The sequence below is a fragment of the Palaemon carinicauda genome, chromosome 42 (assembly GCF_036898095.1).
Source record: "Palaemon carinicauda isolate YSFRI2023 chromosome 42, ASM3689809v2, whole genome shotgun sequence".
Taxonomy (NCBI): domain Eukaryota; kingdom Metazoa; phylum Arthropoda; class Malacostraca; order Decapoda; family Palaemonidae; genus Palaemon; species Palaemon carinicauda.
This window is the reverse complement of record NC_090766.1, coordinates 54,304,336-54,317,830: the sequence shown is the minus strand read 5'-3', so window position 1 is coordinate 54,317,830 and position 13,495 is coordinate 54,304,336. Positions and strand designations below refer to the sequence as shown.

At 38.5% G+C, this 13,495-nt stretch overlaps 1 protein-coding gene across 1 annotated transcript in view; it reads right to left on the bottom strand.

Moving 5' to 3' along the window:
* Positions 1-13,495, bottom strand: part of LOC137632985 (STE20-like serine/threonine-protein kinase) — an 87,629-nt gene that overhangs the window by 27,918 nt on the left and 46,216 nt on the right. The window contains 4 exon segments of the mRNA XM_068365135.1: positions 3,993-4,119; positions 4,620-4,844; positions 6,187-7,273; positions 8,310-8,386. Of these exon segments, the coding sequence (XP_068221236.1) occupies positions 3,993-4,119; positions 4,620-4,844; positions 6,187-7,273; positions 8,310-8,386 (1,516 nt within the window).

The window sequence follows — 13,495 nt, the reverse complement described above, 5'->3', positions numbered from 1 at the left end:
GTTAACTAACAGTCGAGTAATCAGCGAATAGGGTGAACGTGCGGAAGGGCATAAACGTCTAGAATTTCCGCCGATGTTAGGAGGCGTCCTCGATGCTGCCAACAGTCTGGGACTGGAGAACAGAATACAGGAAGTTTTTTGTTCCACTGAATAGTGAGCAGGTTAAACGATGGTGAAACCACTAGAGCAAGAAGCCTTTCTGCCATGCAACGTAGGGATCACATTTCACCCCTACAAGGTGTCCCTATTGACCGGGCATATTTTTCTTACAGTCCTCCTGCTTGATTGAACATTACCGACAGTTCTAACACACTGTCAGCTTCCCTAGAGTGTACCTGCTTGGTAACTTCTTAAGGTTATGCAAAACAGGGGGCCCTTGGTTGGTGTAAATCATGAATGGAAAATTTGTCACTCATTAATGCTATGAAGTGACCAAACTCATTTGGAAAGCTTGTAATGTTAGCAAGGGTGCATTCATTTTTGGCAGTCTGAAAAACTGGTGTGTTTAATCCGCGAGTTATTTTCCCAAGACAAATTGATTACTCAGGTGAGTGCCCTATCCATCCTTGGATATGTCTGTGAACAGCAGATCCTCTGGAGGCGAGAAGTTTCCTTAACAAGGTTTGTCATTCTGCTACCAGGGTAGATTATCCCGTATTCCTGTTCCACTGAAGCTAGAAGGTAATGGGGAACGCTGGTGGATAACTAGTGACACTTCAAGAACTACTGGTGGGATCACTGGCAGAGCCACCTGTGAGGAACTTCTATTTTTGTCGACAAAAGTGGTCTAGATGTCCTTATCCATCTGGAAAGTTGTTCGTCCTGGAACAGTTGTGCTGCCTCTGTTGCTACAATCGTCCAGAGGGAAGACTTCCACTGGTTTCATACCATTGGTATTCCCAGACACTCCATCTGCTTTGAAGTACAATGAAACTTTCCACCACGTACCATTATCCGTATGTAGCGGCAAAAGGAAAGAACGGACTCGATCCTAAAACAAATCTAGAGAGGGACCTTCCTTTGCATGGACGTGGATAAAACTTTCTTAGATATACCAGGATTTGTAGATCATGACAAAGGAAGGAACTCTCGCTCAGTGCTGAAGCAATTCACCTGTAGAAGAGTGGAATGCCGAAATCAGCGAGATCCTTCTGTAAACAAACAGATACAGAGATTCAATAGGAGACTAGAGTGAACACTTGGGGATGTGAAACAGACAAAAATGGCTTTGATCTGGTACACTGATCTCCTGAGGACATAATGGAGAAAACCTCATGTAGGACAGAGGTATTGGATCCGATATTTTTAATTATGAAACTGCACATTGATTGCAACCTGCATACTGAAAAGTGTCTAAGGAACAACTTGCTCACTGTAGATAGACTGATGACTGGTCTCAAGTTTTCCTTTGACTTTTCCATCCAGAAAAGCGTGTTGCAGGAGTGTGGAAAACTACCTCGGATGACTTTGGGAGAGTTGTTCTTCTGTCGCCTCCGCTTCTGTTGCTTGGAAAAGAGTTCTGGCACATATTGGAAGGTACATCTGGAATATCATAGATGTGTAATTGAGAGGTGGGTGCAGTAATTGTCCTGAAGGATTTTTGCTCCTAGTTTCCTGATCTGTTTTGATGTCGCTAGCTCAATGTCGGGACAGGCATACCTTCACCCACAGAAGCTATAAGAAGGTAAAGTTCACTAACATTCACTCAGGCTAAGATGAAGATGACCCATGAAAAGAGAGACCACAGGGGACTCTTTCAAGAGACAGCAATACCAGTCAAGACACCCTTTGCCCCTTTCAGACTGGGGAACAGAGAGAGAGAGAGGAAGAATGGAGGCCCCACTCCAATAATACTAGCCAGAGAATAATCAGCAAACAGGAACAGGAATTCAGATACCAGCAGGTTTGCACAGAAAACTGACAGAGCTACCGGAAAGTTATCGGGGAAAATACTGTATAACCTTGCACATGACACTGTCAAACATTTATATTAAAGATAAAAATGAGAGCAGACACATGAGGACTCAAGAAGCTCATCTGTACTATCCGGCAGCTGGAAAAACAAAATGGAGCTCTGTGGCCTGTCAGGGTGGCTATGTGGAGGGCAAGGTTTACCCACCACCTTTTCGCCAACTGTCGCTAATTTGCTTTAATTTTAAAAAAACATATCCAGCTTCTCTGAAAGCCTACTCTATTAAAGGACAGAGGTTTGCATTTGTATAAGAACAAAGAATAAGTGATTACTAATCATAGTAAAGTATGAACATCTTGATTCCTTAACTGTAACACAGATACAGCATTGACATGTCTATTTCCTATATGGGATGGTAAAGGGAGCAAGAGACACCACCGTTATATTCGTGTATAAGAGAGCAGGAGACATTATATCAATGGACGTCTGTAGTCTTGAAGTTGTAAACATGGCTAAAAAAAGGCAATCTTACAATATGGAACAGTAGTGATTTTGGCTGATATATAGGCTCCACATATTCATCTAAAATACGGCACCTAAAAGTAGTTAATTACGCAGAACAAAATAGATTTTCCCACCGACACCAACTTTTGGTTTTCCTTTCCCAGATTATTTATATAATTTTGTCAACTATCAACTTCATATGGTGGGGAATGTGCCCCAAGCAACTAAAGGTTTAGACGACTACAGGAAAAGCATAGTGCCCTACAGATCTCCTCATCAGAATATCTAAAGTAAAGAATTTGAAATAAATCTTTAACAACTATAGAATGTGTGGTATTGATGATAGGTTGTTGAGAGGGATTACACAGAGTTCATGATTAAAGTGAAGTATGTTTAAATATGTAAGCAGGATTAATTGGACCTGAGATTTTGACACACTGCACTACTTCTAATTTTTCACTTTAACTGCCTTTTACACCATATTTCTTTGTTTGATGAATTGCCTTATATGAACCCCATACCATTAAGAGTAAATACAAATATTCATAGAATGAAAATCAATAATTCAAGACAACTAATATGAAATTCACTAACACAGGCTTAGTTACTAATCGCTCATTTAACAGGAAACTGGCATGAGGTAAATGACAAAGAAGGCAAAGTGGACTGACAAGAGGAACAGGTACAGTAGAGAAGAGAATGAAAATCATCATCATCTCCTACACCTGTTGACGCAAAGGGCCTCGGTTAGATTTCACCAGTCGTCTCTGTCTTGAGCTTTTAATTCAATACTTCTCCATTCATCATCTCCTACTTCGGACTTTATAGTCCTAAGTCATGTATGCCTCGGTCTTCTAATTCTTCTAGTGCCTTGTGGAGCCCTGTTAAACGTTTGGTGAACTAATCTTTCTTAGGGAGTGCAAAAAGCATGCCCAAACCATCTCCACCTACCCCTCATCATGACCTCATCCACATACTGTACTTGAGTAATCTCTCTTATAGTTTCATTTCTCCTGTCCTGCCATTTAACTCCCAATATCCTTCTGAGGGCTTTATTCTCAAATTTACTAAATCTTTTGGAGATTGTTTCATTGTCATACCATGACTCACGTCCATAGAGTAACACCGATCTCACTAAACTGATATGCAGTCTGATTCTTCAATGAAATTTTAAGCGATTTGATTTCCAAATTTTACCCAACCTAGCCATTGTCTGATTTACTTTTCTCAATATTTTAATAAACTCTAATTCTAAAGACTCTGTATTGGAGATCATTGTTCCTAAATACTTAAATGATTCTACCTCATGAATCCTTTCTCCTTCCAATGATATTTCATCTTCTATTGCAAACTCCGTTCTCATCATCTGTCTTTCTTCTATTTATCTTCAGCCCCACGTCACGTGATATTTCATGCATTCTGGTAAGCAAACATTGCAAATCCTGTGGTGATCTGCTGAGAAGGTCAGCATCATCAGCATACTCTAGGTCTGCTAAATTCCCATCACCAATACAGTCCAATCCTTCTCCACCATCTCTAAGATACTCACAAATATGAAAATCTCAAAAATACTTACTTAGGCGACACAGGCTGGGGCTCGGTCTCATCATGCAAGATCGAGGAATTGGATATTACTACTTCACTTTCATCTAATTTGTGACCGTCGTTCGTCACAACTTGTACCTCGGTAACATCATCTTTTTCTGATAATAGAAAATGTGTATTCTAATATACATACATTTATAGTTACAACATTTAAATCAAATAAAATAATTTTAAATTAAAATCAGATCACTATTCCTATATTTTTTATAGATAAAGTAATACTGAATTATCCATGAGAGAAACTAAAGGTCACACACCTAGCATCTGATAAGAAGTCATTACTCTGTCAAGAACTAAATACATTAGTATTCAATGTTGATCTCTGAATTGTATACTGTATTAGCCTTTCTTATCATACAGTTGTAAAATGATATTATAAATTAGTCTTCTCTGGTACTCTCAATTGTTCCTGTCTGGTTTTATAAAACCATAAAAATACTGTATACTTTGTTTTGTCACACAAGGACAAATAAGTTTCTGGCATCATTTAACATCGTGTTTGAGATAATGTTCAGTAAGTAGCCAATACTGGTGTCATGCTTTTATGACACCATCAGAATGATCATTAAAGATATTAAAGATATAAATATCAAAATACCTGTCAAAGTTAGACTGATTTCCTCTCCATCTTGACAGCTTTTGTTTGATGCAGTTTCGACGGCGCTATCAATAGCAGATTCAAGGATTCGCACAGCCTGTTCTTCAGCTTCGGAGAGGGATGGCGAAGACGGAACTGGATGATGTATAGGAGATTCTTGTTCTACGTCAACTAAGGACATATTTTCTGCTTCATTGCTGGTCGTTTCATCTACGATAGAAGGACCTGTTTATACATACAACAATGAATAAAATTATCTTCATCGCAAACTTTTTAATTTCATAAAAAGCCCGTAGTAACTGACAATCATTCAACACTCCACTTTCTCCAAAGGTATAAAATTAAAAGTAAACATTTAAATTTCATAAAAAAAAATTCAAATGTACTTGGAAGATATTTCTAGCATGAAGAGGTAACAATTAGAAACTGATTTCTACTTCTTCTTAATAGTATACTTGTTTTCAAAACCACTTTCAAACTCCTTTTTGCTCTAAATTACAATAAAGTCCTAATGAAGAGATACATGGGTCTCTGAAGACTATAGCCTATGTGGATGTATGGAATTTGGGGCATAAGGCCCAGTGTTGGGGTTGAGGAGGCTACTCAGCACCTAACTGCAAACGAGGAAACCCAGACAGCTGCACTATTCAGTACTAAAACCCCGATTATACATTTACTGATGAATTTATAAGTTATAACAAACATAGTGTACAGTATTTACGGATATACCAGTGATGCTATGTATAGGCAAGTGTTTATTAGTTATAATGCATGAAAACTCTTACCAGGTATTAACTGTTACTCACACTAAAATAAGGTGAGAATTATTTTCATTTGCCTTCAAACTGATGTGACAGTACTTCAATCATCATGATCACCTTTACATTTACATTATATAGTCATCATTATCATAAATGCAAGCGACTAACATTCTTTGGGATGATTTTTTCTTTATTTACTTTTGAGCATCGATTTATAAGCAGTGTTCTTTTTTTTATTTTTGTCCCAAGAGTAGGCCGTTTCTCAAGAAAAGTTAAAAATTCTTACATCTTTTCAATGTTGCCCTTGCATTTTGAATTTCACCTTTGCTTGCAATCTTATTTTTACATATCAAAAAAATCAAGAGAACAGTGCTGTGTTAGACCAATGTGATGCAGAAACTGATACGACAAAGGATAGGTAATTTGTAACTTGACAAGTCTCAGGGATTGCCATTAACTGCGCGACTGTTTTAAGGGTAAATGTCGATAAAACCAAGCTACCTTAGAAAAGCAATGGAAACATCTAGAAAAGCAATGGAAACATCTGGGGAGGTTCATGGAGATAAAAATAATGAATAGTAAAATAATTCTAAAATAATATTTGATGCGAGTGTCACCTTACTAATGTGTATTAATATATGTGCATGGTTATTCATGATTACACTGTCAAAATTTAAAAGAAAATCTATGAAAAATGTAGTTTTCAAATGAAAAAAATCAGAAGACTACATAAATAAAAAACTTACCAAGTGATAAAGGACAAAAGCATTTTCAGTAAAACAGTAAACTTAAAAATAAAAACTCACCAGAGTAAGTGACAACACTCTCTTTCCTTGTAGGACTTGGAGCCCTGGGAGCTTCAGGTGGTGTTGGGGTTGGGGTACGTACTATTACTGTAGCATCACTACCAATAGAAGCAATGATGGTCTCAGTTGGTGGTTCAGGGGAAAGCGACTGAGGAGATGATACGACTGGTTTTTGAGGGATAAAGGAAGCTTCACTACTTTCTTTAAGCACGTGGTCTGCAGAAGCAGATGCTGTTTGTGACAATGCTGCTGTGTCTATCAGAGACTCTGGGGGAGTGGAGGGAGATGAACCTGGGGGCGATGGCAGAGCAAAGACTTTAGCCTCTATATCATTTGAGGCTTCTTCATCAGACACTGGTACATGTTTATCTCCAACAGTATCACTTGATTCCTTGAGATCTGTAGGTAATGGTATCTTAGAAGCTGAACTTGTGTCCTTAAAAGGAAGGGGAGGTGTAATTGGTTCTGCCTCATGGGTAACTAAAGCGGGATCTATATCACTGGAAATATGTACAATAGAGGATTTTTCTTCCTCTTTAGACAATAGCACTTCATCACCGACCACCTTTATATCAGTGTGTTTGTTCACAGTGTCTTTCTTTGGCTCTTTAGTGACTGACTCGTCAACATCCATCTTTTCTTCAATTGTAATTTGAGGAGGCAGCACACTAGTTTTGACAACATCAACCTTTACATCCCCAGATGGGGGCTTTTCCTCATTGTCTGGAATGTCTGCCGAGGATATTATTATTTCTACCTTCTCCTTGGGCATGGGACTCTCAGGAGATATTGGTTTTGGTGCTGGTCCCTTACCAGGAGTGCTGGTGGCAACCTGCTTACTGGGGCTTGTGACAACTTGGGTACTAATTACAGTTTCTGATTCTACACTTTCAGGCGCTTTTTCTGTTGGTGAGGGGGCTCTAGGTTTCGAGGCGTTTGTGCTAGCTGGAACAGCAGGTGCAGGTCCTTTCTTTGAAGGAGTAGAAGAAGCACTAGAAGATGGAGAGCTGGCAGGACTAATACTAATTGGAGGAGGAGGAGCAGGACCTTTGGATATACGACGCTCACCTGAGCCTGCCACTGCAACCTATGAAAAAAATAAGTTTGTGCAATAATTTTGGAATTTAGATAAACCAAAACATAACAGCAGCTTACCATCTGTTTGAGGTACCTTTCTGTACAAGTCTATATTTATTGGATGATACTTTCAATTTTCAGTATAAAGAGTATATAATTGTGGAAACCATTGAAAGTCATTAACTTTCGAAAAAAGCTTTTCCCAGACTACCTAAAATGAAACGAGGAAAAGTACAGCGCAGATGTACGTTAGAATGAAATGCTAAATGTTAATTGATTGTAAAACATGCTCATACACAAAATGTTTAGTGAAGTTAAAATAAATGTATGGAAATACCCAATATATTTCAAAATAGTAATTCACTCAAACTTATGAGCCATAAATAATAACAAAAAAATTACAAAAACACAGAAAGACTATCCCACAGTTTAAAACTGAAGGAAATGAGATAAGGTGCCTTACTGAAACAAAAAGTTAACTACATGTTTAATAGTCTATGTTCTGTTGACAGGTCAGCTTATTTGCTGTAAGAAATACCTCTCATAAGGGTATGACACTTTTCAAATGAAAAAATTTAAAAGCCCAAACACAGATTCCTCACTGGCAATAGTGTACTTGAAATTTTGCATCTACTTCTGTGTTATTAAATGGCTTATAACACACCACTGAATCCAATTCAAAAGAAGTGTTAGGCGTAAGAAAACTGTTTCAAACAATTTCCACCGATATGATTTAATTTTCAAGGCTAAATCAAGTCCTTAAATTAAGTCCTTGCCCCCTATTTCATGTACTTCAATTACAGAAACCAGCATAGAAAATTGAATGAAGAGTTATGTAGATAAAATCATTAAAAATAGTTGCACACTTAAAATTATCACCATACTCTATTTTTCACTTCTGAGCTCTATTGCCACACAACTGAAAAATTATCTCTTCTGCACAAGCAAGTTGAATATGCTGCTACTATACTGCAAATCACTAATACCCAAAGCATAATAGACAACACATAACACAAAAAAATGACCGATAAACTATCGTCACTCACCTCCTTGCTTTCTTTCTCAGGCGTAGAAGGTTTATCCTCTTCAATGGTCAGCATACTAACAGTTTCGTGATCTTTCACTGTAAAGAAATGGAAACTATTAGCCAAAATTTTAGGAGTTGAATTTAACATTTTCAAAAAATATGCCTAATTTGTCATTAATGTTTATGATAACTTCCCAATAACACCAAAAATATAACAATAATCTTCTAGTACAACAGTTAGTTTATTATTGAAGACAGAGGTTCAGAAAAAGTTTAGGGAATAAAACTTGGGCCTCAATACAATTAATTCATATACTGAACCTTAATAATATTAAGATCCAAAACTGGAAATCATATTTGACCATATTTTACAACCTGATGGCAAAGATACACTATCAGAATGTTCTTTTACTTGATTACAATTCTGAACCAAATTATCACAGAATCCTATTGATAACACTTGACTAATTCAGTTTTACAGAGCTATTTTGAAATTACCCTCATAGTTCCCCCTATTCTATGCATTCAAACCCTTATTGTACCATATGAGAAATATACACTATGACAACAATCACTTACTAGTCATTTGCGATAGCTATCAACATTACCTACATACCTATTGACCAGTTATTTCCCAATAACATATTTTGAAATGTTTTTTTTAAATAATTAAATTGTTTTAAACTAAAAAAAAATCAGTTTTGCATCTACAATAAGTTTATTTAAAATTTTAGTTATTTCGTTATGAAAAAATTGGTCCCAAAAATAGCAAAAGAATCATTGGTCAAATTTATCTAGATGTAACTTTTTGGGTATTCAAAAAAATATTTCATGTATTGTACTGCAATCTAACACTTAATAATTCTATATATAATTGAAGAGTGGGGCCGAGACAGGGATGTGTGATGTCGCCACGGTTGTTCAACTTGTATGTTGATGGAGTGGTGAGAGAGGTGAATGTTCGAGTGCTTGGACGAGGATTGAAACTGGGAGACAAGAATGATACTGTACTGGTTGCAGACGCGGAAGAGAAGCTTGGCCGATTAGTGACAGAATTTGGAAGGGTATGAGAGAGAAGGAAGTTGAGAGTTAACGTGGGTAAGAGGAAGGTAATGAGATGTACGAGAAGGGAAGGTGGTGCAAGGTTGAATGTCCTGTTGAATGGAGAGTTACTTGAGGAGGTGGATCAGTTTCAGTACTTGGGGTCTATTGTTGCTGCAAATGGTGGAGTAGAAGCAGATGTACGTCAGAGAGTGAATGAAGGATGCAAAGTGCTGGGGGCATTGAAGGGAGTGATAAAGAATGGAGGGTTGGGCATGAATGTAAAGAGTTCTGTATGAGAAAGTGATTGTACCAACTGTGATGTATGGATCAGAGTTGTGGGGAATGAAAGTGACAGAGAGACAGAAATTGAATGTCTGATATAAAGTGCCTAAGGAGTATGGCTGGTGTATCTCGAGTAGATAGGGTTAGGAACGAAGTAGTGAGGGTGAGAATGGGTATAAGAAATGAGTTAGCAGCTAGAGTGGATATGAATGTGCTGAGGTGGTTTGGCCATGTTGAGAGAATGAAAAATGGCTGTCTGCTAAAGAAGGTGATGAATGCAAGAGTTGATGGGAGAAGTACAAGAGGAAGGCCAAGGTAGTAGGTTGGCCAGGGCACCAGCCGCCCGTTGAGATACTACCGCTAGAGAGTTAGGGGGTCCTTTGACTGGCCAGACAGTACCATATTGGATCCTTCTCTCTGGTTACGGTTCTTTCCTTTTGCCTACACAGACACCGAATAGTCTGGCCTATTCTTTACAGATTCTCCCCTGTCCTCATACACCTGACAACACTGAGATTACTAAACAATTCTTCTTCACCCAAGGGGTTAACTACGGCAATGTAATTGTTCAGTGGCTACTTTCCTCTTGGTAAGGGTAGAAGAGACTCTTTGGCTATGGTAAGCGGCTCTTCTAGGAGGGGGACACTCCAGGGTCGGACCATTGTTCTCTAGTCTTGGGTGGTGCTGTGGCCTCTGTACCATGGCCTTCCGCTGTCTTGGGTTGGAGTTCTCTTGCTTGGGGGTGCACTCGGGCACACTATTGTATCTAGTTTCTCTTTCTCTTGTTGTGTTGAAGTTTTTATTGTTTATATAGGAGGTATTTATTTAGATATTGTTACTGTTCTTGGGATATTCTATTTTTCCTTGTTTCCTTTCCTCACTGAGCTGTTTTCCCTGTTGGGGCCCCTGGGCTTATAGCATCGTTCTTTTCCAGCTGGGGTTGTAGCTTAGCATTTAATAATAATAATAATAATAATCTGGGTGATAGGAGGATTGATGTGAGAGGCAAGAGAGCGTGCTAGAAATAGGAATGAATGGAGAGCGATTGTGACGCAGTTCCGGTAGGCCCTGCTGCTTCCTCCGGTCACCTTGGATGACAGCGGAGGTAGCAGCAGTAGGGGGATTCAGCATTATGAAGCTTCCTCTGTAGTGGATAATGGGGAAGGGTGGGTTGTGGCACCCTAGCAGTACCAGCTGAAGTCAGTCGAGTCCCTTGTCAGGCTGGGAGGAATGTATTTGTCTGACGTCAGCTACCCCCAAAATATATATGAGAGAGAGAGAGAGAGAGAGAGAGAGAGAGAGACTGGGTTGTGGCACCCTAGCAGTACCAGCTGAAGTCAGTCGAGTCCCTTGTCAGGCTGGGAGGAATGTATTTGTCTGACGTCAGCTACCCCCAAAATATATATATATGAGAGAGAGAGAGAGAGAGAGAGAGAGAGAGAGAGAGAGAGAGAGAGAGAGGGAGAGGGAGAGGGAGAGGGAGAGGGAGAGGGAGAGGGAGAGGGAGAGGGAGAGGGAGAGGGAGAGGGAGAGGGAGAGGGAGAGGGAGAGGGAGAGGGAGAGGGAGAGGGAGAGGGAGAGGGAGAGGGAGAGGGAGAGGGAGAGGAGAGAGGAGAGAGAGAGAGAGAGAGAGAGAGAGAGAGAGAGAGAGAGAGAGAGAGAGAGACTGGGTTGTGGCACCCTAGCAGTACCAGCTGAAGTCAGTCGAGTCCCTTGTCAGGCTGGGAGGAATGTATTTGTCTGACGTCAGCTACCCCCAAAATATATATATATGAGGAGAGAGAGAGAGAGAGAGAGAGAGAGAGAGAGAGAGAGAGAGAGAGAGAGAGGGAGAGGGAGAGGGAGAGGGAGAGGGAGAGGGAGGAGAGGGAGAGGGAGAGGGAGAGGGAGAGGGAGAGGGAGAGGGAGAGGGAGAGGGAGAGGGAGAGGGAGAGGGAGAGGGAGAGAGAGAGAGAGAGAGAGAGAGAGAGAGAGACTGGGTTGTGGCACCCTAGCAGTACCAGCTGAAGTCAGTCGAGTCCCTTGTCAGGCTGGGAGGAATGTATTTGTCTGACGTCAGCTACCCCCAAAATATATATGAGAGAGAGAGAGAGAGAGAGAGAGAGAGAGAGAGAGAGTGTGTGTGTGTGTGTGTGTGTGTGTCCAGATATAATTGTAGACTCCCATATAAGTCATCCATTTTCCTTCTTTTAAAAGTGACAAAGCATGCCCCACTAAAATTTTAAATGCAAAAATCATTCAAATAACTAAAAGTAGTTCAATAGTATGCTTCATAACATCAATAATAGGATTCAATTCTTATTAACATCAATTATGTAAGTCCTTCTAGCTAAATTGGATCCATCAATATTTAGTCATGCTTACAATTCATTCATTGCAGATACTGTACATAAAACCTTAAAAAATAACTGGAAAAGACAAATTTCATAACGATTTAATACGTAAAACAAGGAAAATTTAGATTGTCTCCTCCACTCCTGCTACTGTGAAAGCCGCTCACTTCTGGAAGTTTCGCTGTTTACTTAGCAGAAATATTTTGCACAATACCAAATAATGGCTTACCAGCATAACCATTAATGATATACCAATATTGGACTGTTAAATCTACCAAAATCAAAACTCAACAATCTACATTTTTACTCCATAAATAAGACCAGGATAATTATTTTGTCCGTTGTAATAAATTTATCGCTTGTGTTTCTCTCTATACAATATAAAACGTACCATTGAAGATTACAGTACATACACAGTATATGCATTATTTATTACCTTTATACTGTACAACATCTGTAAATATTTTACTAAGGTTAAAGTGCAATTATATTTACATATAAAGTGACATTGCACATATATGAAACACCTAAAGGAAGTCACTTAAAATATTGTATTAGTACAGTATTCAAAAGGGTATATTCAGTGGATTTTTTTTTTCAAATATCCTTTCATTGGCTAAATTTAAAAGATTGAAAACCTGGAAACAAGACCCTTCCAAAATCCAATTAATTCATCATAGCTACAAGTCTTGAGTTCACTGGCTTTGCACAAGCAATAATGCTTATTTTTTACAGTCCAAGACGACATGATATTTACAAATAAGGACAAACTATGGGTAACTATAAAATAAATTTTTTTCTGGCCACTAATACCACTCAATAAGACCTCAAATTATCTTCTCTATTTTCTTAAATTCAAAATAAAGTTACTTTACATTTCATTCCAGCTAAGAAAGAGAAGGCACACATAAGGGAGGAATCATCAACAACATCCTTTTCAAACGGGAACATGAATTCCATACTGAAGAAAAATGTGGAAATACTTTAAAATCAACTCATAGCTCGTCTTTCAGCTGATGAATAAGAAGGGTATTCAACAGGGCACAAATATATTTGAGAGAAAAGGTGTGTATACAAAGGGCAGACATGTGCTGAAATGATGTGGATTTTCCCATGGATAACCCTTTAAACATTTTAAAAGTTACATAAAGAAAAGACACTTACATACTTTTCAGCACTAACACCTTACAGTTCACTTCAATTTCAAGAAGTCATAAGGGCAGAAATTTTTCAAACACACACTCAGACAGTCAACCAGTATTTAATGTTATGGATACATTATGGCAAGACTACCATCAACAGGATAATATAAAACATTTAGTGCATGCACTTTCATTCATAGTACAGTATATACTCTCAATAAATCCTACATTGACACATAAGGACATGTACTGTAGACATGTAGAAAAATTGCTGAATCAGTAATATACTTACAAAGCTCATATGGAAATGATGCTTGGGGAGATTCATCAAACGAATTTTCGTAAATTAAAAGATAAGAGAGATGATGCTATATCTTTATTTCCTTCTAAATTATCTAATAACT